This window comes from Lithobates pipiens, unplaced genomic scaffold, assembly GCF_037356315.1.
Source record: "Lithobates pipiens isolate NorthernLeopardFrog02 unplaced genomic scaffold, aLitPip1_a1.2 Scaffold_30, whole genome shotgun sequence".
Classification (NCBI taxonomy): Eukaryota; Metazoa; Chordata; class Amphibia; order Anura; family Ranidae; genus Lithobates; species Lithobates pipiens.
Genome location: NW_027507791.1, coordinates 39,976,422 through 40,003,603, shown reverse-complemented (window position 1 = coordinate 40,003,603; position 27,182 = coordinate 39,976,422). Strand labels below are relative to the sequence as shown.

The window sequence follows — 27,182 nt, the reverse complement described above, 5'->3', positions numbered from 1 at the left end:
TATAGAAAGTCCAATACCCCACCCTAGTAAGGGGGAGCTTGGCATAATATGTGTGGTTCTCAGCCAAGCTCCCCCTTACTAGGGTGGGGTATTGGACTTTCTACAATAAAGTCTGCAAGAAACTTTTAGCCCTTGTACACACGGTCGGACATTCTGACAACCAAATCCGTTGGATTTTGCCCGACAGATTTTGTCCGACGGATTTTGTCCGAAACTGTTGCATACACGGTCGGACAAAGTTGTCGGAAAATCCGATCGTGCAGAACGTGATGACGTAATTTCGTTACGATGGGACTACGTTCAGGCTAGTAGCCAATAGCTTTGGTCTAGGAATTTGATCTGAGCATGCGTGGCACTTTGTCCGATTGGAATTCCCTACACACAATCGGACAAAGTCCGATTGGATCATGTTGTCGGAAAATTTTATAGCCCAGCTGGAAAACTTGGTCCGTCGGATACTCCGACGGAAACAGTCCGATGGAGCCCACACACGGTCGGATTATCCGACAACACGGTCCTATCGGACATTGTCCATCGGAATATCCGACAACGTGTACAAGGACTTAGGCGTACGGTGACTCATATACACATTATATTGCCAAAAGTATTGGTACGCCTGCCTTCACACACGCACAAGAACTTAATGTCACCCCAGTCTTAATTTATCCCAGTTGTAATTTTATGTTCATTAAAAATGATCCAAAATAAAATATATTATTGAATGCACCTAATTAACAAAACAATTCACTCACTTTTGCTCATAATGTGGTCTCTAAAATGTTCTTTATTTTATAATATTGTCACAGATTATCAACTCATTGCACTTTTGTTTGTCGATTTGTACAGTATATGAGTATGGTGTACAGTGGATGGACATCATGTAAAAGAATATCTGCCGCACTTCACTTAGCTCCTCTTACCATATTATTTAATTGTCATGTCAAGTTGACTGCATACAGCAATGTTTCCACCCAAGAACCAACAAATGAGGAAGGGACTTTCCGTATCCTTGCAAGCAAGCCAGGAGTGGTGGAATGTGTCAAGGAAGGTCGGTTGCCTTATTTGCCTATCTTCCACAAGACAGGTCCTTTGCTATGTAGAAGTAAAATTTTAAAGTTGGCTTCAAATGCTTGCGCTGTGGTAACTAGCGTTTTTTTTTTTGGGTACGGCTTCCACACTTCTCTTCAGTAATAGCTTAGCTGCATCTTGCTTCAGTAATTTTGGACTGGAGACTGGGGTCAACCATGCAACACAAATGAAAGTCACAAAAAAAAGTCAGAGTTCCTATCTCTATACTCCAGATAAATGTCCCAGCAAGCATTTCAACCAAAACATCAGTATGGCAGCCAGGCAAGCAGCATTTAGAAAAGGAGGTCCACAGTAGGAGCGTACATATATCCTTAAGCATTTTCTTAGCCTTCCTGCTTGGAGGACTACTCTCACTATATTCCAATTCATAATTTTTTTTTTATTACTTCCAAAAAGATAACCCACAAAAAGTAAAAGCCATGTATTTAAAGGGACAAGGCAGCCATTGACCGAGAAAAGCTTTCACAGAGATCTTCTTATCTATTGGGTGTTTGTTGCTCCTCAAGAAGTGAAGACCTCAAAAGAACTTCCAATGTCATGAAGAGAAAGTGCCAGAGTCAACTTCATCTGTTCTAGGTCTTAAACTTTGTTCATAGATATCTAAATACTTCAGTGTAGCATTTGTAACAGTCAACTCGTCCTGTAATGGAATAGAAACACAATTTAAATTTGTGGCATGGGGAGAACGGATAAATGGCCTTGGGGCAATGCCCCCTAGGCCAGTACTAATAGGCTATATACGGTTGGTGTCCCTGAGTGTAGATACTCCTCTATTCAGATCTCAAACATAGATGGACCCAAAGTCAGTTTTTACCACCCTCCAACCACTCCCTCTTAGCCCTTGTACACACGGTTGGAAAATCCGACAACCAAATTCGTCGGATTTTGTCCGACGGATCTTGTCCGAAACTGTTGTATACACACGGTCGGACAAAGTTGTCGGAAAATCCGATCTGTCAGAACGTGATGACGTAATTTCATTACGATGGGACTACGTTCAGGCTAGTAGCCAATAGCTTTGATGTAGGAATTCGATCTGAGCATGTGTGGCACTTTGTCCGATCGGAATTCTCTACACATGATCGGAGTATGTCCAATCGGAGCATTTTGTCAGAAAATATTTCCGGCAAGTTGGAAAATTTGGTCCGACGGATATTCCGACGGAAACAATCCGATGCAGACCACACACAGTCGGAATATCCGACCAAACGCTCCGATCGGACACATTCCGTCGGAATCTCCGATCGTGTGTACAAGGGCTTAGGCTGCAAAGGCAGTGGTATGTACTCATGGCAGGCCTAGCTAAAAATTCTAGGGATTAACATGTGCAATTCTTTTAGTTCCAAAATAATTTTTTTTACGACTTTCGTCAAATTTGTTAATTCGGAAACATCTGAATGAATGAAAACCCGTAAATTAGAATAGTCGAACATTCGTAAATTTGAAAATGAGTAAATTAGTAATTTCGAAGATTGAAAATCCGAAAATTTGAAAAATCTGAAATAATAACTAACTATTAAATTATAGGTATTGGAATGTTCTTTCAAATTTGGCTGTTAGTGAACGTAACGAATACGAATGTATCCAAAGTTACAAATGATCCAAAATAAAGAATGCTGCATCTAAACGAATGAAACATAACAAGTTAATAGTAATAATAATAATAATAATAGTAAATAACAATAATAATAATAAAACTTTTTATTATTATTATTTATTATTAATTTGCTTGGTTGCATTTGTTTAGATGCGACATCTGGATATATTTCGGATAATACGTAAGAGCCGGTTCACACAGCGGGCGATGCGAGGCGACACGACTCGCCTCGCCTCGCTCTCGCAAGTCGCCCCCGTTCTGTACAATGGAACCGTTCTGAGAGGAGCGACTCGAGTCGCTCCGACTCAGAAAAAAGGTTCCTGTACTACTTTTGGGCGACCTCGGGGCGACTTGCATTGACTTCTATACAGAAGTCATCTGCAAATTGCCGCTGAGGTCGCGGCAGGTCGCGGCGAGGCAAGTCGGAGTCGCCTCGCCTCGCCTGCAGTGTGAACCGGCCCTAACTGTGGAGAAATTCGTATTCGTTACATTCAGTAACAGCCACATTTTTAAGGAAAATCCAATACCTATAATTTAATACTTTTATTTTATTTAATATTTAGTAGTTAGTTATTGTTAGTTAGTTATTATTTAGTATTTTTCGGATTTTCATTCTTTCAAATTTTCTGATTTTCTTTCTTATTTTCGGAATTTTTATATTTTCTAATTTACGAATTTATGAATTTTTGAATTTATGAATTTACGAATTTACAAATTTATGAATTTACCAATTTACCAATTTACCAATTTACCAATTTACAAATGATGATTGTAACGAATGACCCAAAAAAAACCTCAAAGAAAAACAAATAAACAAATGAAACGAATACAAATAAATTTTTCGGCAGTGCACATGTCTACTAGAGGGGGTTTTTCAAAATGATATCTCAACAAAATAAATCATGGAGACATGGATGTATGGTGGAGTTTGCTTTGAATATTAAAAACAAATTAAATAGTGTTTTTGGTTTGTGGTGCTCGGACGCCAGGAAGATCCACTCAACGGGTCATGGTTTGTGAATTCCCCTTAGATAAAATAGCTGGCATAAATACCAAGCCATCAACATGGATTTAAAGCACTGCAAAGGTGAAAGAAATCCTAAAACCATGACCTGTTATGCCGCGTACACACGATCAAACAATCCGGTGGAACAGTCCGGCAAACTCAAGTCCGCCAAACAATCCCCCCGTGTGTAGCCTCCGGCATACTTTTTTGACCCGAAAGTACGGCGGACTTAGAATGCCGTGTTGCACACCAATCTCTCCGTCGGACTCGCATTTCGGCGAACAATCCGGCCGTGTGTGTCCCAGTCCGCCGTACTTTTGAAATGAGCGGACTTTTCCCACCCGGAGAAAAGTCCGCTCATTTCGAGCGGGTCTCCAGGTAGGCGGGGCCCGCGAAGGAGACGTCGCCGGCCCCGCCGCCTGGTATGGACTTAAAGGGGAACCCCAACGCCGAAAAAAATCGGCGTGGGGGTCCCCCCCAAGTCCACAACAGACCCTTGTCCGAGCACGCTACCAGGCCGGCCAGGAAAGGGGGGCGAGCGAGCGCCCCCCCTCCTGAGCCGTACCAGGCCTTGTGCCCTCAACATGGGGGGTGCCTTGGGGAAGGGGGGGTCGCGCGGCCCCCCCCCCACCCCAAAGCACCTTGTCCCCATGTTGATGAGGACAAGGGCCTCTTCCCGACAACCCTGGCTGTTGGTTGTCGGGGTCTGCGGGCGGGGGGCTTATCAGAATACCGGCCCCCCACCCTATGTGAATGAGTATGGGGTACAATGTACCCCTACCCATTCACCTGTAAAATAAAAGTACAAAAAAAACACAACACACGAGATAAAATACTTTATTGCACAGGTCTTCCGTCTTCGGGGGTCTTCTCGCCGGACTCCTCCGCTATCTTCTTGTAGCTTTTTTGCTAGCGGAGGAGTCCGGCTTTCTTCCCCGCCGCCGGCCTCTTCTTCCGACTTCGGGAGTCTTGTCCCCCTCTTCGGTTCTTCTGCCGGGCCACCGTGCCTTCTTATAGCTCTTTTACAGGCGGTGGCCCGGTCTTCTGTCGCCGCCGTCGCCGCCGCCGCCGCCGCCGCCTTCCGTTCTTCTTCTTCTCCAGGAGATGTTGACTCAACGATCTCTCCGGCCGCAATGCCAGGGACGCGCTGCGCTGCCACTTATATAGGGACAAGGGGCGGTGTCACGTGGCTTTATGTCACATGGGTTGGTCACATGGGTTGATGTCATATGGGGACTGTGACATCGTAAGGGGCGGGGTCACCATGTGACACCAACCCATGTGACATAAAGCCATGTGACACCGCCCCTTGTCCCTATATAACTGGCCGCGCAGCGCGTCCCTGGCATTGCGGCCGGAGAGATCGTCGAGTCAACATCTCCTGGAGAAGAAGAAGAAGAAGAAGAACGGAAGGCGGCGGCGGTGGTGACAGAAGACCGGGCCACCGCCTGTAGAAGAGCTATAAGAAGGCGCGGTGGCCCGGCAGAAGAACCGAAGAGGGGGACAAGACCCCCGAAGTCGGAAGAAGAGGCCGGCGGCGAGGAAGAATGCCGGGCTCCTCCGCTAGCAAAAGAGCTACAAGAAGATAGCGGAGGATTCCGGCGAGAAGACCCCCGGAGACGGAAGACCCCCGGAGCTGTGCAATAAAGTATTTTATCTCGTGTGTTGTGTTTTTTTTGTACTTTTATATTACAGGTGAATGGGTAGGGGTACATTGTACCCCATACTCATTCACATAGCCCCCGCCCGCAGACCCCGACAACCAATGGCCAGGGTTGTCGGGAAGAGGCCCTTGTCCTCATCAACATGGGGACAAGGTGCTTTGGGGTGGGGGGGGCGCGCGGCCCCCCCTTCCCCAAGGCACCCCACATGTTGAGGGCACGTGGCCTGGTAGGGCTCAGGAGGGGGGGGGGGCGCTTGCTCGCCCCCCTTTCCTGGCCGGCCGGGTAGCGTGCTCGGACAAGGGTCTGTTGTGGACTTGGGGGGGACCCCCACGCCGATTTTTTTCGGCGTTGGGGTTCCCCTTTAAGTCCATACCAGGCGGCGGGGCCGGCGACGTCTCCTTTGCAGGCCCCGCCTACCTAGAGACGCGCTCGAAATGAGCGGACTTTCCTCCGCGTGTGTGGGCGAGTCCGTTCATTTCGAAAGTAGGGCGGATAGTACGGCGGACTTAGTACGCCGTATTAGTCCGCTGAAAAAGTGCCGTGTGTGGGCAAGTAGCCCGTTCGGAAATTCCGACGGACAGTCTGGCGGAAATCCACCAGACTAAGTACGTCGGACATACCGCTACGTGTGTACGCGGCTTTAGGGGTACCTGAGCACCGAAGTTGGGAACCACTGGCCTAGAGGGTATAAAATTAGAAAGCTGACCCTTCTCATTTTTGCAGAACCAAAAATCTTCCTCATATCATCACAATACACTTCCAAAAATCCTCTGTGCAGCTGTACAAATTGGTTTGGGATTTTTCTACTGCTTTCAAAAAGATGACAAAATGTATAGCACTTACCTTTTTTACTTTATTACCTATAGGAGATAAAATAAGAAAAAATATTAGATTGATTCCACCATAACACAAGTGACCTACCATGTCATCCAATCTAAAGATACCTGCTGGAACAATATATGTGTGTACATGTTTTTTTTTCCAACCACTTTCCTCCCAGGCCAATTCCGAGACTTCTCTCCTACATGTAAAAATCATAATTTTTTTGGCTAGAAAACTACTCAGAACACCCAAATATTATATATATAGCAGAGACCCTAGGGAATAAAATGGTGGCCATTGCAAATTTTTATGTCGAATGTTATTTGCGCAGCAATTTTGGAAAAAAAAAAAAAAACAGTTTCATTAATATATTAACCACTTGCCGCCCGCCCTATTACAAATTGATGGCGGCAAAGTGGTTTCATAATCCTGATCGGCCGTCATATGACGTCCTCAGGATTATGAGCCGCTGCGCGCCCCCGGGGGCGCGCATCGCGGCGATCGTTGTTGCGGGGTGTCAGTCTGACACCCTGCAACTACGATCTCGGTAAAGAGTCTCCGACGGAGACTCTTTACCACGTGATCAGCCGTGTCCAATCACGGCTGATCACAGTGTAAATAGGAAGAGCCGGTGATCGTCTTTTCTCCCTCGCGTCTGTCAGACGCGAGTAGAGGAGAGCCGATCGGCTGTTCCTCTGACAGGGGGGGCCTGTGCTGATCGATTATCAGCACAGCCCCCCCGAGGATGCCCACACTGGACCACCAGGGACGCCACCAGACCACCAGGGATGCCCAGGATAAGGTATGCCACCCTAGACCACCAGGGATTCCAGTCAGTGCCACAATGGATGCCAATCAGTGTCCATAATGGATGCCAATCAGTGCCCACAATGGGCATCACTGATTGGCATGCATTATTGTTTGGCACTGATTGGCATCCATTAGTACAGTATATTATAATACAATGCCGCCTATCAGTGCCCATCCGTGCCGCCTATCAGTGCCCATCCATGCCACCTATCAGTGCCCATCCATGCCAACCTGTGCCGCCTACCCATGCCCACCTGTGCCGCCTACCCATGCCCACCTGTGCCGACTACCCATGCCCACCTGTGCCGCCTATCCATGCCCATCCATGCCACCCATCCATGCCCATCCATGCCAGCTATCAGTGCCAATTTGTGCCACCTATCAGTGCCCATCCGTGTCGCCCATCAGTGCCACCCATCAGTGCCACCATTCAGTGCCCATCAGTGCCGCCTATCAGTGCCACATATCAGTGTCCATCAATGCCACCTCATCAGTGCCACTTCATTGGTGCCACCTCATCGGTGCCCATCAGTGCCGCCTTATCATTGCCCATCAGTGTATCCCCATCAGTGCCCATCAGTGAAGGAGAAAATTTACTTATTTACAAAGTTTTGAAACTGAAACAAAAAAAAACATTTTTTTTCAAAATTTTCGGTATTTTTTTATTTGTTTAGCAAAAAATAAAAACCGCAGAGGTGATCAAATACCACCAAAAGAAAGCTCTATTTGTGGGAAAAAAATGATAACAATTTCATTTGGGTACAGTATAGCATGACCGCGCAATTGTCATTCAAATTGCGACAGCGCTGAAAGCTTAAAATTGGTCTGGGCAGGAAGGTGTTTAAGTGCCCGGTATTGAAGTGGTTAAAAAAAAACAACACTAAAGTTAGCCCGATTTTGTTGTATAATGTGAAAGATGGTTTCACGCCGAGTAAATAGATACCGTATTTATTGGTGTATAACACGCACCGGCGTATAACACGCACCCCAAGTTTAGGAGGGATTTTAAAAGAAAAAAACTTTTTGGAGGGAAGCTTAAGGAAAAAAACTTACATTTAAATGCCCATCAATGCAGCCTTGTCAGTGTCAATTGCAGCCTTGCATTGCAGCCTTGTCAGTCATTTGCAGCCTTGTCAGTCATTTGCAGCCTTCTATTGCAGCCTTGCCAGCAGGCATGTACTGGCCATTGGGACTGCTGGGAGTTTCCTGGTGAGCCAATGGCTCAGTGGGCCACTCTGATGTAAGGGGGCTGCTGATGGGACACTCTGATGTAAGGGGGTGCTGATGGGACACTCAAAATGTAAGTGGGCCTATCTGGATGAAGTCCAGGGCCAAATTTCTGTCCCAATCCAGCCCTGCTTGCCAGTCATTTGCAGCCTTGTCAGTCATTTGCAGCCTTCCATTGCAGCCTTGTCAGTCATTTGCAGCCTTCCATTGCAGCCTTCCATTGCAGCCTTGTCAATCATTTGCAGCCTTCTATAGCAGCCTTGCCAGTCATTTGCAGCCTTGTCAGTCATTTGCAGCCTTCTATTGCAGCCTTGCCAGTCATTTACAGCCTTGTCAGTGTGTTTGCCCTTTAAAAATGGCGCCGTTGAGATACAGAGCGGATGTCCTGTGTATCTCGGCAGCGCTCGGTAGTTCTCGGCCGATCTTGGCGGCCTTCGGGTATTTTCGGCCGCAATCGCCCGTTCTCGGCTATTTTCGGCCGGTCTTGCCCATTTTCGGCCGTTCTCGGCTATTTTTGGCCACACTTGGCTGAAAATGGCCGAAAATAGCCGAGAACGGCCGAAGATAGCCGAAAATACCCAGAAGCCGCAGAGAGCGGCATAAGGGTTTAGAAACAGCGGGGGATCGGCGTATAACACGCACCCCCGATTTCCCCCTGATTTTAGGGGGAAAAAGTGTGCGTTATACGCAGATAAATACGGTACCTAATATGTCACGCTTTAAAATTACGCACACTCGTGGAATGGCGCCAAACGATGGTACTTAAAAAATCTCCATAGGGGACACTTTAAATTTTTTTACAGGTTACATGTTTAAAGTTACAGAGCAGGTCTTGGGCTAGGAGTATAATTCAATGTAGCAGCGCTATAAAAAATAATAAATAAAAAGGAAAATTGAATAGTCCAAAACAGTGAATGTGTGTGAAGTACAACACACAACAGCACAAGTGATACCAATAAATAAACAGTCCATAAATTGCACATCAGTGTAGATTCTTATGATAAAACACCTCTTGAAGACAGTGCACCTCCACCTCATAAAATGCGTGCTTACCAGAAGGCAAGCTCTTAGAAGCCCCACGGCTAAATACCCAGCCAGGGCCTCTGTCCGAAGGGGTGTTGAATATCCACAGATATTAAATGAGAAGGAACTTGGACTAAGCACCGAACGGCCAGGGAGGCTCGAACATTAAACCACCAGGGGAATAGGTCAGGCGTTACCCAGAAATGTAAAGAGACTCTCCATGGTGTAAAACGTACCAAAAGGGTTTATTAAGTTTAAAAATGGAACTTACAGAAATGATGATTAAAAACGATCAAGAAAACAGCCAGCTGGCTTGCGAACACCCATCCACTGAGTTACAGTGCGATGACATCAGCACGTCAAACCTCTCTACGTGCGTTTCGTCACAATCTGACGTTGTCTCTGTATGGTATTTAGTGCAGTATTTTCCACTTTTTAACTGGGGCTAGAAGTATTGCTCTTGCTCTAACCTTCATGGCGCTACTTCACATGTGTGGTTTGAATGCCGGTTACATACAGGCATACCCCACTTTTAAGTACACAATGAGGTTTATTTACTAAAGCTGTAAAGTGCAAAATCAATCTCACTTCTGCATAGAAACCAATCAGCTTCTAACTTCAGCTTGTTCAATTAAGCTTTAGTAATAAAACCTGAAAGCTCATTGGTTTCTATGCAGTAGTCAGCCTGATTTTGCATTTTCCAGCTTTAGTAAATAAACCCCATTGTGTACTTAAAAGTGGGGTATGCCTGTATGCGGGTGCGACGTACATATAAAAAAAATTACATTTACATTTCCCTTTACATTTTTTTATCACTTTTATTCCAATTCCTTTTATTCCTATTGCAAGGAATGTAAAACATCCCTTGTAATAGGAATAGGGCATGACAGGTCCTCTTTACAGAACCCACAACTCTCCTCTAGGCTGGAAAGCCTAAAATAAAAAAAAGATCTTGCTTTGCAGCTGAGGCAACGGCAGTGTTTACAACTGCTGAGATCGGATGTGATGTCATAATGTCGTGCCCGGCCTCTGAAGGTCATAGAGATGACTGGGGACCATCTGGTCCTCATGAGCTGTATAGTAAAGGGCCGCCATGGGCCGATTCATTCTCTGGCTCGCCAATGCAACGGGAGAGCCGGTTGGCGCACCGGAGGGTAGAGGGAGGGAGGAAGGGGTGTGTCCCCTCGGGCAAAGGGAGGGGGGTGTCCCCATCCCAACACTGCTGCAAGCATCATAGAGATATCTCCACTCAAAGTCCACAATGTCATATGACATCATTGGGCGGGAAGTGGTTAAAGCAGAACTAGACTCTCTAAATCAGCATTGCCTATTTGTAACCCTTGTGCCGCTAACATTAGTAAATAGGCAGGAAGGTATATCATATTTACTGATTTTAAACTTTTTTTTTAACATTTCTTCAGTTACTTCCTGGTTTCTGGCCTAGGCCAAAATGTCATACATCCCAGGGGTCTTTATTTGGAGGAGAGGAGAAGGGGTTTTCTTAGCTAAGCACACCCTCCTGCCTGCATTTCGGAGGTAAGGGCAAATGGATTGTAGGAAGTAATTGCAACATGAATCATCTGCCCTTACTCAAGATGGCCATGGCTAGAAATGCCTGGGAAAGTGGAGTGGGGGGTTCAAAGTGAGCATGGAGGGGGAGTTTGCTGTGAATATTAAAAATGAATAAACTAGCGTTTTCAGTTTGTGGAGTTCAGATAGAGTTTAGTTTCACAAAATGGAAGAATTCCTTCATGGGGTTTTATTAGCAGCCAAAAAATATTCAAAATTTGTGATTAAAATTATTTTATTTTATCAAAAAGCAATTGACAATTTCATGAAAGCTGTAAAAAATTAGCTCTGGCATTTAAATGAAAATAGCATACCCATCAATCATAATGAAACTACACATTGTATGAAACCCGTTTTACTGCAACGTGGTCTTCCACATGATACACCTACGTGTTTCGACCCTTATAATCTACAGCTATAGTAAAAAATTTTTTTAATATACATATTTATAAAAAAAAAAGCCCAACGGCATTAAAAGATATAGATATGCATACCATACAGTGCAGAGCATTACAATACATTTTGGTAGAGAAATTGAGGTTAGTGTATATGTTCCTAAGTGAGATGGTCAACACGTTTCGTGGGAGCCCCTGCTTCCTCAGGACCACATTAGCATATACAGTATATAGCTCTGACTGAAAGTATATATACTGCAATAATATTTGAATCAGTTTATAAGGCTAGGTTCACACCTTTAGCGCATATGCGGCGGTGCCATTATTTTGTTCTGCAAATGCGCCGGGGGGAGGGGGTGCCCTTTTTACCTTCAAAACATATCTTTTTATTACACATTGATGTTTACTAGTGAGTGTATTCCCATCACAGAATATTCAAACTAAACTAACCTTGGGGCAGGTGACTTATACCCAGGTAGGTGTAACAGGTGTCCTGTGGCCCTGGATCTGTATCAGTCACTAGAGAGAAAAAAAAAAGAATCAAAGTCTTGTAATTTCATCAAAGTGCTTACACCTAAGGAAGATAATAGGCTCAATAAATGAAAGTATTAGTGCACAAAATGCTGTTATCCTCCATATTGTCTTTAACTACTTGGACAACCTAAAACCATAGAGGGATTCATTTTTTTCTAGTCCCCGTACACAAAGGGCGTTTTTACAGCTGCTTTTACCAGCATCAGACATTTTTTTTTTTCAGCTTAAAAACGCCTCTCCTTGTTATTCTGTGGCCTCACGTGACATCCCAGGGGGCGGGGGTCTCGTGGTGATGTCACTGGAGGGCCACGCCCCATGGCTATATAGGAACCAGCAGAGAGCCGAGCTGGTACAACAACGGGAGACAGCGTGAAAAGAGGACTGGGTCGGAGGCGTAGAAGACAGCAATGGCAGAGAAGACCAGAGGAAGAAGACTGGAGGAAGAAGACAGGAGGAATAAGACCAGAGGAAGAAGACTAGAGGAAGAAGGCCAGAAAAGAAGACCAGAGGAAGAAAACTGGAGGAAGAAGACCAGAGAAGAAGACCAGAGGAAGAAGACTGGAGGAAGAAGACTGGAGGAAGAAGACCAGAGAAGAAGACCAGAGGAAGAAGACCGGAGGAAGAAGACTGGAGGAAGAAGACCAGATGAAGAAGACTGGAGGAAGAAGACTGGAGGAAGAAGACCAGTGGAAGAAGACCAGAGGAAGAAGACCAGAGGAAGAAGACTGGAGGAAGAAGACCAGAGAACAAGACAAGAGGAATAAGACTGGAGGAATAAGACTGGAGGAAGAAGACCAGAGGAGGAAGACCAGAGGAAGAAGACTGGAGGAAGAAGACCAGAGCAAGAAGACCAGAGCAAGAAGACTGGAGGAAGAAGTCCGGAGGAAGAAGACCGGAGGAAGAAGACTGGAGGAAGAAGACTGCAGGGATATTTTTAATAAAGGACTTGTCAAAACTGTCTCTTGTTTTTATTTACACTACGCTGTCTTTTTTAGGGTGAATGGGTAGGGGTACAATGTACACTATACTCATTCACACCGGGGAGGCGGTGGGATCTGGGGGCCCCCTTGTTAAAGGGGGTTTCCAGATTCCAATAAGGCCTCCACAAACCCCCTCCCCCAAGGTTTTCGGGAAGAGACCCTTGTCTCCATTAACATGAGGACAAGGTGCTTTAAGATGGGGGGCGGAAAGCTCCCCCTGCCCCAAAGCACCCACCCCCCATGTTTAGGGCATGTGGCCTGGTATGGTCCAGGAGGGGGGTGTTCCCTCATCCCCCCTTTTCCTGACAGGCTAGGCTGCATGCTCGGATAAGGGTCTGGTATGGATTTAGGGGGGGGCCCACGCCATATTTTTTTTAAGTTTGGCATGGGGTTCCCTTTCAAGATCCATACCAGACTCAAAGGGCCTGGTATGAAATCTGGTAAGGGACCTCACGCTTTCTTTTTTTTTTACCCTTTGGAGTGGGGTTCCCCTTCAAGATCCTTAGAGCACAATTTGCACCACAAGTCGGATCATGATGATCTGACTTGGATGCGACTTCTATTCAAATCAATGGTCTGAAAGTCAGATCAGTTAAGATGGCTTTGATGGGGAAGCAGAAAATGTGGATAAAAGCTAATGCGGCTAAACGCGCATTAACGCCAATGCGAAAAGCTACTAAAAGCATGTTTTTACAGCCGCTTTTTGCTGGTGTTGGTAGTGGCTTTGCAGCTCATTTTTTCTAATGCGCTGTGTGCATGGGGACTAAAGCCCCATACACACTATCAGTTTTTCTGCTGATTTTTTCCTTCAGATTTACCAAAACCATATAATATGAGGTAAAACCTTAGGAGCTTCAATGTGTATGCAATCAGGCAGGCCCTTCTACTACATGGTTTTGGTAAATCTGAAGGAAAAACTCAGCAGAAAAACTGATAGTGTGTATGGGGCTTTATATTTTATAAATTTAGTCTGTATATATATAAACAGGGAAAAGAACGGTTCAGAAAGAAAATAGGAGAGTAAAACCCATCTTATCTGGAAGAAATAAGGACAGTATCATTTTTTTTTTTTTTTTCAACGAAGCAAGCAGCAGGTAGACTCATGGGTATTTGCAAATGAGGAATTACCAACATCATTAATGCCAACATTTGAGTGGGGCTCAGCCCGCCTTTCTCAAAATATGTGTTATGCCCTGTACACACGGTCGGACATCCGTCTGAATTTTTACAACTTACAAATTTCGGCCCAAACTTGTGTTGCATACACACGGTCGCACAAAGTTGTCGGAAAATTCCGATCGTTCAGAACGCGGTGACGTGGAACACATACGACGGGACTATAAAGAGGGCTAGTAGCCAATAGCTTTTGTCTCGTAATTTATTCTGAGCATGCGGGGCACTTTGTCCGTCGGAGTTGTCTCAACACGATCGGAATTTCTTGTCGTAGAATTTTAGATCCAGCTCTCAAACTTTGTGTGTCGAAAATTCCGACGGAAAAAGTCCAATGGAGCTCACAAACGATCGGATTTTTGGACAACAAGATCCGATCGCACATTTTCCGTCGGAAAGTCCGACCGCGTGTACAGGGCATTAAAGTAACTCTTTGGAAACAGCACTTCTGATTTGGCATTAAACAACATATTGATCAACAACCAAGGAAATAAAAATATATCTATTCCCATATGCTACCAGTTTTATCAATGACAGTAATCGTATTTGCAACTCAATGTGGAAAGTCTTAAAGTGGAAGTAAACTCCCCTATCGTTTTTAGCCAAGGAAGCCGCCATCTTTGCCTCTGTTTAATCTTCAACTGCTATGGTGCTGCACATGTGATTCGTTATGACACCAGCCATTGGATGGTTTGTTAGTTTGGCTGAGAGTACAGCCAATGTGCAGTTAGCATTCCCGGCATGCCTTTTTTTTTAACTGTTTAAATCGATGGGTTTACTTCCACTTTAAATATTCTCACATTTGTAGAACGTTACAAGTGTGTGGAGCATTTTGAGCGTCGTTGCAATGCGCTAAAGGCCACGGAAGAGCGACGTTTGATATGCTGAATCCCGCAAGGACCTTTTATGACTAGCAGGACTAGTAATAACATTGTTACCTTTTATAATTATTGACTGGCTATGCTTTGGACATCGGCAAGGGCAAGACCGCCATTTGTTTCTGTATTTCCAGATGAGGACAACGGAGATGATCAAAGTCAACAGAATCCCGATTATGGCCGCAGGAAGTATTCTCAGAAGAAATTCTGTTTGTAGCAAAACAAGAAAAACATTCGTGAGTTTGTAAGCCTAAAGTAAAGCATGCGAGTAACAAAAAAAGAGATATCTAGACTATATGCCGGAACTTGCTCCAGGAGATCTGATGTAACTCGTCGTTTGTGGTATGGAAGTTCCTCAATTTGTTTAAACTGAATCACCAAAGTGTTTATCAAGGGTTTGACTCTCAAGCATCAACAAGTTTTGGGCAGACTGACAACATTGAGTCCGGGATGGGGGGGACATATAATCAATGCTAGGTACCATATGCTCTCCATGATTTTCAAGGAATATATACAATAGAAAGGCCAAACATACATAAAAAAACAAACAAAATTGGGAATGCCCCAAAATCAGGGGATATTGGAATAAAATCTTCGCCTTCACCCGCAAAGTCACCGGGGGAAGCGATCCCCCAGGATCCCAAGATAGCCCTTCTTAACCTTAAAATACCCAATATGCCAAAATACACTCAGATGTTGACCCATTACATATTGATAGGAGCTAAATTGTCTATAGCCTGGGCCTGGAAGTCCCCAAATGTTTCCATCCATTCCACCAAACAAAAGATTTCCTGGATCATGTTTCAGGAAAAAAACCTCAAGTACTATTCTGGATAAACTGGAGAGATTTAAATGAATATGGGAACCTTGGGCCAGACATATTGGGGTTCTTCTTTGATCTCAGGTCATCCCCCTCTCGGCTAATCTCTCTCGGGGGGTACCCCCCGGTTCTGTCCAAGCTCTCCTTGAGGTCGCCCCCCCTCATCTTCTCTCCCCCTCTTCTCTCCCCCCAACTTTCCCCACTTGTCCCCCCTACTCTGCTACCTGTATCCATGTCTGCCCCCTACTCTCCTTCTCTGACCCTGGGGGCAGGTGTCTTGAATCCACTATTGATAACAATACACTCTATGCTTTCTCTCCTGCCAACCTGAGGCTGATACACTCTGATAGTCCCCAGAGAGGTTAGTGGGCTTTCACCCCACATGGGGTTGGCATTCCACAAAAAGTTATTCCCCAGTTAAAAGACAGATGGTTGTTGTTTAGCTCTTGGTGAGTGCCCTTAGAAGTTCCCCGCCCTCTCACATGGGTCGGCTCCGTCTCCCCAACACAGTCTGAACCCAGCTGGGGTGTTGGGGTCTCGGGAGCCCGTGGACATGGCTCTTTTGCCTCCATAGGCTTTTGGAGATGGTCTGGGGTCTGCAATATGTTTAGATCAGTGATGGCGAACCTTGGCACCCCAGATGTTTTGGAACTACATTTCCTAGGATGCTCATGCACTCTGCAGTGTAGTTGAGCATCATGGGAAATGTAGTTCCAAAACATCTGGGGTGCCAAGGTTCGCCATCGCTGGTTTAGATCCATCCTTCAAGACCAGATTGATGTACGGAAACCCTTATGTCTGAACCGCTAGCTTGGTGTCTTGTTACATTATGTATGTTACTCCCCTGCATGGGAGATTTGATGTTACTCTTTTACTTATGTCTCAATAAAATCTTTTTTGAAACTTAAAAAAAAAAAAAAAAAACATAATATAAACATAAGGAGTAGATAAAAATTATTTGTCTACTCTGCACATTTTAGGACAATTTTATGGCATCAATAAAATGGACCTTTGATGGTGATGAGTATGGATCCTCTCATCTTTGGACTTTTGATTGGACCTCTCCCCGCTCATGTACAGACACACAGACTCACATATCCTAGTTTTCAAAAATCTTAGCTTCTGTGGAGCTGAGAATGACTGTTGGGGATTCCATTCAGCTGTTCATATCTAGAGTACTATATGTAGTTCATCTGATGATGGACGAATGTCTCCATGGAACAGTCCATACTTCCATTAGTTACAATGGACAAATAAAGGGGGAGAGGTTGGAGCGTACTTATACAAGTGCTGCTGAAACTGCCACTTGCTTGAAATCCCTGAGGGTCCATTGTCACTGACAGCGTAGGGCTAGCAATCAAGAACCAATCAGCATGGTTCTAAATCGTGATCACCGTGATAACCAGTTATGATGATCATAGAGGTCTGTTTACAAGAAAACCTGACAGCTGCAACTTGTGCCCCCTTCTCTATTTCTCTTTCTCAATGGCTACAACTGCCACTGTGCCCATCTCTCACTTTCTGTTGCTGCAGCTGTCAGTGTGCCTCTTTCTGTATAGTCGCAGCAATCACGGTGGCTCTTTCCGCATGGTTACAGCAGTCACCGTGGCTCTTTCAATATGGTTGCAGTTGTCAGTGTGCCTCTTTCTGTATGGTCGCAGCGGTCACGGTGGCTCTTTCTGCATGGTTACAGCGGTCACCGTGCCTCTTTCCGTATGGTTACAGCTGTCACCATGCCTCTTTCCGTATGGTTACAGCTGTCACTGGGTCTCTTTCCATATGGTTCCAGCTGTCACTGTGCCTCTTTCTGTATGGTCGCAGCTGTCACTGTGCCTCTTTCCATATAGCTGCTGCAATGGCTGAAGCTGTCACTGTGCCCCCTTCTCTCTCTCATTTTCTCAGTGACTGCAGCTGTCACTATACCTCTCTCCATTTCTCTCTCTTTCTCATTGGCTGTAGCTGCCACTGTGCCTCTCTCAATCTCTATTTCTGGGTACCTGCAGCTGCCACTGTGTCCCTCTCAATCTTGCTGTCCCAGTGGCTGCAGCTACCATTGTGCCACTCTCTATCTCACACTTTCTCAGTGGCTGCAGCTGTCACTGTGCCCCTTTCTCTTTCTTAGTGGCTGCAGCTTTCACAGTGCCTCTCTCTCTTGTTTTCTAAGTGGATGCAGCTGTCACTATGCCTCTTTCTCACTTCCCCAGTGACAGCAACTGTCACTATGCCTCTCTCTCGCTTTCCCAGTGACAGTAGCTGTCACTATGCCTCTCTCTTGCTTTCCCAGTGATAGCAGCTGTCACTATGTCTCTCTCTCCCTTTCCCAGTGACATCAGCTGTCACTATGCCTCCCTCTCCCTTTCCCAGTGACAGCAGCTGTCACTATGCCTCTCTCTCGCTTTCCCAGTGACAGCAGCTGTAACTATGCCTCTCTCTCGCTTTACCAGTGACAGCAGCTGTCACTATGCCTCTCTCTCGCTTTCCCAGTGACAGCAGCTGTCACTATGCCTCTCTCTTGTTTCATCAGTGGCTGCAGCTGTCACTATGCCTCTCCCTTGTTTCATCAGTGGCTGCAGCTGTCACTATGCCTTCTCCTCTCTCTTTTTCAATGGCTGCAACTGTCACTTTTCATTACAGTGTGTAAAAATAAATATATTAATTTAAGCATTTACAAACATTGACTAAATATTACACTACTACATTTTTGATAAGGTTTAAAAAAACAGAAGGGTAAGATCAATTTTAGGTGCTTACCTTTAACTATCTGGATATGGAACCCATCGCTCCTCTTCCTCACAGTGTCAGATGCCGTCCTCACTTCACAGGTATAATTCCCAGAATCCTCCAGCTGAGATGACCGTACTCTGTATGTATCAGATGCACTAAAATCCTGCACAGTCCGTTCATCTCTGTAGAAGGCAAAGTGCAGCTCTGTGCCGCCTCTGAGCGGATCCAGTTTGGTGTCACATCTCACCGTCATCTCACCTCCTTCTATTACCCAGTATGAGGCTTTTATTTCTGGAGGAGAGAAGAGCTCTGCAGGGGGTAAGAACAAAGACCCTGATGAATTATTGGATATAGGCAGCTGCATGCTAGTTGAAGTTCTTCTTTTTTTGTTCAATTTTTCATGTTTGTAGACCAAAACATTACAAAGCACCTTACACCGTACATAGGACCACATCACTCTGTGCCCCACTAGAACCTTTATGGTCCAACATATGGATGGACACATCCTCCACCTATGAAGTCACTTAACATATCCTAATGTTATTGAATTGTGACACCTGGAAGTAACTCCAAACCAAACCAAAAAGGAACATACAAATGGCATACAGCTCATTGCCCAAGTAGAACTAAACCCAAGGCCTTCGTACTATGAAATATAAGAAAACGTTTTCAGTTTTGGATGGAGATTTGGAACCCCTGTTAGGTTGTTTTTTGCCGTCTATGAAGAAGTTGGGTAGACCCAACCTATTGGTTCCAGAGTCCATTCTCACCAAGTAAGACGTTTTCGGGGTAAGACCGTGCTGTATTAACATTCCTCTCAACTCAACTCAAAGTAAGAAATTCCAAAATGCTGAGTTGTCATCAGAACAACAGGTGAAGTAAAGGGGACTTTGTGGAGATTTCCTCTTCTCTTCTTCAGGATTGAAAGCGAAGTGAGATCTTTCCAATGGGACAGTGGGATTTGTCCTCTCTACTCTATAAAAATAAAAATGGATATGCATAGACTTTAAGCAGCTTACGTACCTTTCACAATGACTTTTAATGCATCTGGTAAATTAAACGTGTAATGGTCTTTCCCATGCATTAGCACTTCGTTACAGTTGTAACCCCCTACTGATTTTATATCTACTTCAGGAATATGGAGCTCAGAGTACTCAGTTTTCTCAGTGTTGGGGTCAGAGAAGACTGACGGTATCTCTGTGTCATCCTTATAAAATGTTGTGTTGAGCAGAATAAACTCGGAAGAATGGTGACATCTGAGAGTCAGGAGGTCTCCTTCAAAAATGGAGGGAGGTGTCTGCAGAATTTCAAAGCCTAAAATCAAAAAATAACATGAACAAATATACATTTGTTATTATCTTTACAAACAGGAACTCATTATACTAGAAATATGATTACTAGCTCACCTTCTAAAACATATATAGTGATGGGATCGATGATATCACTGGAAATGATCTGGCACTGGTAATCTCCACTGTCCTTCACTGATGAAGATGTTATTTGAAGGGTCTGCTGACCTCCTTCCATAAGTGTCTTGTCTTTGTACCAGCTATAAGTCCAGTGGGTCCCTGGTGTAGTAGATGACACATTACATTTTAGAAGCATAGGGTCACCTGCCAGTATATTCCCCCAGCTGGATGTGAGGGTCCCCACCGGTCTGGTGGCACCTCCTGCAGAAGACAGAAGACAAAAAAAGGAGCTTGCACAGTACAACATTAGTGTATGTTCAACTAACTGTTTTCTTAGTTTTAAATGGAGTTGGTAGGGGTTAGATCCCATGCTAGGTTTTCATTGCTATCTTTTGGAGAGATTTCTCTCTACCTCCTGTCCTGCGGAGAATGTTTGGGATTGCCTAGAATTTGGTATAAAAAAAGTACATTCGGCACAGGGCAAGCAGCACGTATTTACTGAAGGTTCTACAAGAGCACTGCAGATAAGAATCAGATAATACAAGAATGTAGTATAGGATAGGAGTCCATACCCATATCCAAATTTACATGTTTATAGGGCACATATACTTGTGGAGAAAGTACAGATTCCCTGGATTCCTACACTAAAACCTTCCAAGCTGCACCATACATGAGGCCAACACATTTCAGTTGTCAGAGAGAGAATAGACGTATATGTCTGTTTCAGACACTCTGTGGGGTTGATTTACTAAAACTGGAAAGAGCAAAGTCTGGTGCAGCTGTGCATGGTAGCCAATCAGCTTTTAAACTAAGCTTGTTCAATTAAAATGGAGTTCCACCCAACAATGGAACTTCCGCTTTTCGCAATCTCCCACCTCTCTGGGGTCACGTTTGGCACCTTTCAGGGGGAGGGGAGAGCAGATACCTGTATAATCCAGGTATTTGCTCCCACTTTTGGGCATAGATAGCCACAGTACCCGCGGATATGCTATATCCGGCTCCTCCATCTCCGCCTGCTGTCTTCTGGGAGACACACAGGTCCCAGAAGACAGCAGGGACCTATGAGATCGTCCAGCACAATTTGTGCATGTGCAGTAGGGAACCAGGCTGTGAAGCAGCAAGGCTTCACTTCCTGATTCCCTTACCAAAGATGGCGGCACCTCCACCCGAGAGCCGAGGGACTGATTGGCTTTGAGCGCCGACATCGCGGGTGCCGAGAACAGGTAAGTGTCCATATTTAAAAAAATTATAATTTGGCAGGACCTCCACTTTAAGCTTTGACAAAAAATCCTGGATGCCGATTGGTTTCTGTGCAGAGCTGCACCCGATTTTGCAATCCCCAATTTTAGTAAATAACCCCCCACTGTCTCTGAAAGCTCAAATAAGGCTGTAGGGAAGGGGATAAAGGGAGAGGGAGGAGTCTCTGCTCTGACACACACTCAATAGCTGACACACATGTCCTTTTTTGTATTTTAGGTGGTAGATTTTTATAGTTGTGCAATATTTGTGATTTATAGCACCTTGCTATGCCTCGTGTACTCACCTGATTTTCCCATGTTTGTCCCTGAAAAAAAAAAAAAAAATAAGAGATTTTTTTTCGGAATTAAAGATATAAATATTTATATAATTTAAAATAAAAAAAAAAATCTCTACCATTTTTTTTTAGGGTAAGTATACTTGTGGTGGGTAGACATAAAATGGGCAGTAGAGGATGGAGGTGAGTATGCATTTGAGAAGTGTGATTGGGGTTGAGGGCATAAAGGCATAACTCTACCTTGTTGTATCTTTTAATAACCAATAATGATCTTTCTCTCTTTGGGCAATGTCAGAAACATGTCAGCGAACAAAAAATTATAAGCCACCGACAGCGGATCCGAAAATCGGCTGGGGTGCCGACATCGCGGGCTCCCTAGATAGTGTCTATATAAAAAAACTCAGCAGCTACAGTATTTGAACCTGCTGACTTTTCATTTATTTTTCCCCAGGTGGAACTCCTCTTTAGGCTTTGACAAAAAAAAAAACCTGGTTAATAAGCACAACTGTGTGCACCAGTTACGGTAAATCTCCCCCTGCGTGTTGAGTTAAGCTCTGCACTCCTTTGAGTGGCTAGTTCAGACTCATTTCAAACATGGAGCCACAAAATTCCAAAAGGAAAGGGATAGTAGAAGCAAGGTTCTAAGCTAAAGTTCACCAAAAACTATAAGTGGTCATGGTAATAACCCTATTTGTTGTGTAAGCTTCACACTCCTTTGAGTGGCTAATTCAGACTCATTTCAAATATGGAACCACAAAATTTCAAATGGAAAGGTCTGGTGGAAGCAAGGTTCAAAGTTGAAATTCACCAAAGGTCTTAAGCGGTCAAAGTAATAGCAATGACCCTATGTGTTACGTTAAGCTCTGCACTCCTTTGAGTCGCTAGTTCAGACTCATTTCAAACATGGAGCCACAAAATTCCAAATGAAAAGCGATGACAGAAGTAGGGTTCAAAGCTAACATTCACCAAAGACCGTAAGTGGTCACGGTGATGGTACTGACCATGGCTCTACACTTTTTCAAGTGGCTAATTCAGACTAATTTCAAGCATGGAGACAAAAAAAATACAAATGGAAAGGGATGGTAGAACCAAAGTTCTAAGCTAAAGTTCACCAAAAACCAGAAGTGGTCATGGTAATGGTAATAACCCTATTTGTTGTAAGCTTTGCACTCCTTCACGTGGCTAATTCAGACTCATTTCAAATATGGAACCACAAGTAAGGTTCAAAGTTGCAGTTCACCAAAGACCGTAAGCGGTCAAGGTAATAGCAATTTCCCTGTGTGTTGAGATAAGCTCTGCACTCTTTTAAGTGGCTAATTCAGACAGCAGTCACAAAATTCCAAATGGAAAGGGATGGTAGAAGCAAGGTTCAATGCTAAAGTTCACCAAAGACCGTAAGTGGTCATGGTCATGGTAATGACCCTATTTGTTGATTATAATCTCTGCACTCCTTCCTGTGACTAATTCAGACTCATTTCAAACATGGAGCCACAAAATTCCAAATGGAAAGGGATGGTAGAAGCAAGGTTCTTAGCTAAAAGTCACCAAAAACCATAAGTGGTCATGGTAAGGGCAATAACCCTATTTGTTGTTTGTAAGCTTTGCACTCCCTCGAGTGGCTAATTCAGACTTATTTCAAATATGGAACCACAACATTTCAAATGGAAAATGGTGTAAGTAAGGTTCCAAGTTAAAGTTCACCAAAGACTGTAAACGGTCAAGGTTATGGCAATGACCCTGTGTGTTGAGATAAGATTTGCACTCTTTTAAGCAGCTAATTCAGACTAATTTAAAAAATGGAGCCACAAAATTCCAAATGGAAAGGGATGGTAGACCCTGTGTTTTGAGATAAGCTCTGCACTCTTTTAAGTGGCTAATTCAGACAGCAGCCACAAAATTCCAAATGCAAAGGGATGGTAGAAGCAAGGTTCAAAGCTAAAGTTCACCAAAGAATGTAAGTGGTCATGGTAATGGTAATGACCCTATTTGTTGAGTATAAGCTCTGCACTCCTTCCAGTGACTAATTCAGACTCATTTCAAACATGGAGCCACAAAATTCCAAATGGAAAGGGATGGTAGAAGCAAGGTTCTAAGCTAAAGGTCACCAAAAACCATAAGTGGTCATGGTAAGGGTAATAACCCTATTTGAAGTGTGTAAGTCTTGCACTCCTTCGAGTGGCTACAGTAATTCTCCCCCTGTGTGTTGAGTTAAGCTCTGCACTTCTTTGAGTAGCTAGTTCATACTCATTTCAAACATGGATCCACAAAATTCCAAATGGAAAGGGATGGTAGAAGCAAAGTTCAAAGCTAAAGTTCACCAAAGACCGTAAGTGGTCATGGTAATGACCCTATTTGTTGAGTTTAAGCTCTACACTCCTTCCAGTGGCTTATTCAGACTCATTTCAAATATGGAACCACAACATTTCAAATGGTAAGGCATGGAGGAAGCGAGGTTCAAAGTTCAAGTTCACCAAAAACCATAAGTGGTCAAAGTAATGGCAACCACTCTATGTGTTGAGTGTAAGCTATGCACTCCTTTAAGTAGCTAGTTCAGACTCTTTTCAAACATTGAGCCACAAAAGTTCAAATGGAAAGTGATGGTAGAAGCAAGGTTCTAAGCTAAATTTCACCAAAGACTGGTCATGGTAATGGTAATGACATATGTCCTTTGCACTCTTTTAAGTGGCTAATTCAGACAGCAGCCACAAAATTCCAAATGGAAAGGGATGGTAGAAGCAAGGTCCAATGCTAAAATTCACCAAAGACCGTAAGTCGTCATGGTAATGACCCTATTTATTGATTATAATCTCTGCACTCCTTCCCGTGACTAATTCAGACTCATTTCAAACATGGAGCCACAAAATTCCAAATGGAAAGGGATGGTGGAAGCAAGGTTCTAAGTTAAAGTTTACCAAAAACTGTAAGCGGTCAAGGTAATGGTAATGACTATATGTGATGGATGTAAGCTCTGCAGCCCCACCTCATTGTAGATGAATGGACGCTTTTTCTAATCTTCGTCACTGGGCTACCTTCTGAGTTTAAAATGCCACCAGCTCACCAGACTGCAGGATGGTGAATTACACCACCCAATAGTCACAGCATGTGTTCAGTTTTACATGAACCAACATGAAGGGTTCCCAACAGACACTAACATTAGCAAGTATTAGAAGTACAAAAGAGGAGCCCAATTTCCTCTAATCATCACATGTAATAAAGATTATCTATGTCAAAATGAAATCTATAGCGTGTGGTTATGGTTTATGTCTGGCTTTGTCTGCATAATACAAAATCACATGACATCTCTCAGCTAAAAATCACATACTGTATATAATATAAATAAAAAGATATTTGTACTTACACAGTAATATGGTAAAAATGAAGACAGGCATGTTGGTCCCATCCTGTACCGTGAACGAGTGATGGGTATTTTCTTTACAGCAGAACTTATGACGGGTATTGCACTTCCTGAGCCATTTCTGTAGAATATTTCATAACAGTTGAAACCAGTGAGAACACGGGCTGGTATATTTAGTAAGACAGCAAACAGATTTCACTTTAAAGTAGTCAGATCAGTTAAAGCCAAACTCCATCTAAACGGGTGTGTTTTAAGTTGGGATTAAGTAGAAAAGAGTTTAAAATTTATGTAATAAATTTTTCTGTCTGTAACCCCATTGGTGGAGCTTTTCCCTCACTTCCTGTCCCTGTGACATCCGTTCAACACATAGAGGGATGCCGGCATTATGGAAACAAAAAGGCTCCCCTTTAATCACATTTAAAAATAAATCCATATGCATTGCAACTTTGACTGCACACTAAAATGCTGTCTTGTATTTGCTAGGTTCACATCTATTCAAGTTGGGGTTGATGTGTTTTTCCGGGGGGGTTTTGTAATGCATTTTGAATATGCTTTTTTTATGCATTATGTTTTTTATTTATTTTTTGCTAATAGGATAGAAGTTCTGTTCATGTAGTGTGACCTTGATGCAACTTTGATGCCACTTTGCAATCTCTGGAACTCAAGTAGCCTCAAAGTAGCACTCCATGAGCAGAATGGTCATGCTTTTTATGATGGGAGTCACTTTGGGCAGGGGGGGGGGGCATGGAACCCAGCTTACCTTAGAGGGGTCAGGTAACTCCTGGTTCAGCTCCCCAGGCGCCTCTTATGTGTAAGTCACCCTGTGTCTATTAGGGGCACAGGGTGACCTGAGAAGCCCAGTCTGCTTCGGAGCTATAGAAAGTCTCCTTCTTCTGGGGTGTAAGTATAGCATATATACAAGGAATAGAGCTTGTGACAGCAATTAGATGTATCCCATGGTTCTTTCTTTAAAAACAAGGGCAATAAGTGATCTCAAATAAATAGCTGATTTTGCCAGTGTTCAGGGCTTCTCAAGGGGATAAGAAGAGTAGGGAACGTAGTGAAGCAAAGGTGTATCATTAATCTTCTATGGTTGTTTAAACAAAGGGATCCCAGACACACTTCCCTAGAAGACCCCTATGCAGTGGCGGCTGGTGAAGTTTTAAGATGGGGGGGCGCTAGACCACGCCCACCCTTTTGACCCATCCCACTTCTCATAAGCCCCACCCATTATAGAATCCACCAACTCCGTCCCCTGTAGTACATCATATACAAGGCTCTACATTATACACAGGGCTCTATACTTCATATACCAGGCTCTACATTATAGACAGGGCTCTGTACATCATATACCAGGCTCTACATTATACACAGGGCTCTGTACATCATATACCAGGCTCTACATTATACACAGGGCTCTATACTTCATATACCAGGCTCTACATTATAGACAGGGCTCTGTACATCATATACCAGGCTCTACATTATACACAGGGCTCTGTACATCATATACCAGGCTCTACATTATACACAGGGCTCTGTACATCATATACCAGGCTCTACATTATACACCAGGTTCTAATGACACATCAATATGTCTGACAGCCCAGCCACACTCCTCGTTCACCAGAGAAAAAAAAACAGGAAACACAAAAAAGGTGCTCGGGAAATAGCAATAGGCAGAGGTCACCGCAGACAATGAAGTACAAGAAAGCCTAATAAAATAAAACAAATACAGTCATCACATTTAGTGACTGCAATAATGCAATATCTTACATGTTTGCCTTTGGTGGTGGGATCAGAGGGATGGTGATGATCAGAGACAGAAGGATGGAGGTGGGGTGGGGAGTTGGATCAGTGGTGGGTGGGATGGGATCAGGGACAGAGGGATGGATCAGGGACAGAGAGATGGTGGGTGGGATAGATCAGGGACAGAGATATGGTTGGTGAGATGGACCAGGGACAGAGAGATGGTAGGTGGGATGGATCAGGGACAGAAGGACAGTGGGATGGATCAGGGACAGAGAGATGGTGGGTGGGATGGACCAGGGACAGAGAGATGGTGGGTGGGATGGACCAGGGACAGAAGGACGGTGGGATGGATCAGGGACAGAGAGATGGTGGGTGGGATGGACCAGGGACAGAGAGATGATAGGTGGGATGGATCAGTGACAGAAGGACGGTGGGATGGATCAGGGACAGAGAGATGGTGGGTGGGATGGACCAGGGACAGAGAGATGGTAGGTGGGATGGATCAGGGACAGAAGGACGGTGGGATGGATCAGGGACAGAGAGATGGTGGGTGGGATGGACCAGGGACAGAAAGATGGTAGGTGGGATGGATCAGCGACAGAAGGACGGTGGTATGGATCAGGGACAGAGAGATGGTGGGTGGGATGGACCAGGGACAGAGAGATGATAGGTGGGATGGATCAGGGACAGAAGGATGGTGGGATGGATCAGGGACAGAGAGATGGTGGGTGGGATGGACCAGGGACAGAGAGATGATAGGTGGGATGGATCAGGGACAGAAGGACGGTGGGATGGATCAGGGACAGAGAGATGGTGGGTGGGAT

General features: G+C 44.4%; 1 protein-coding gene across 2 annotated transcripts; it reads right to left on the bottom strand.

Moving 5' to 3' along the window:
- Positions 1 to 764: 764 nt before the first annotated feature.
- LOC143942671 (high affinity immunoglobulin gamma Fc receptor I-like) lies at positions 765 to 24,677 on the bottom strand. Of its 2 annotated transcripts, none has more exons than XM_077464050.1 (9): positions 24,610 to 24,677; positions 21,261 to 21,281; positions 19,715 to 19,978; positions 19,332 to 19,622; positions 18,336 to 18,617; positions 14,825 to 14,971; positions 11,653 to 11,721; positions 6,200 to 6,216; positions 765 to 1,729 (listed from the first exon to the last, which is right to left on the bottom strand). In XM_077464050.1, exons 1-9 carry the CDS (start codon positions 24,638 to 24,640, stop codon positions 1,625 to 1,627), a joined length of 1,227 nt encoding a protein of 408 aa, XP_077320176.1. In that variant the 5' UTR covers positions 24,641 to 24,677; the 3' UTR covers positions 765 to 1,624. The 2 variants fall into 2 exon arrangements, with proteins under 2 accessions (XP_077320176.1, XP_077320177.1); XM_077464051.1 differs by having other exon boundaries at positions 19,715 to 19,876; positions 24,610 to 24,667.
- Between the last annotated feature and the right edge of the window lie 2,505 nt (positions 24,678 to 27,182).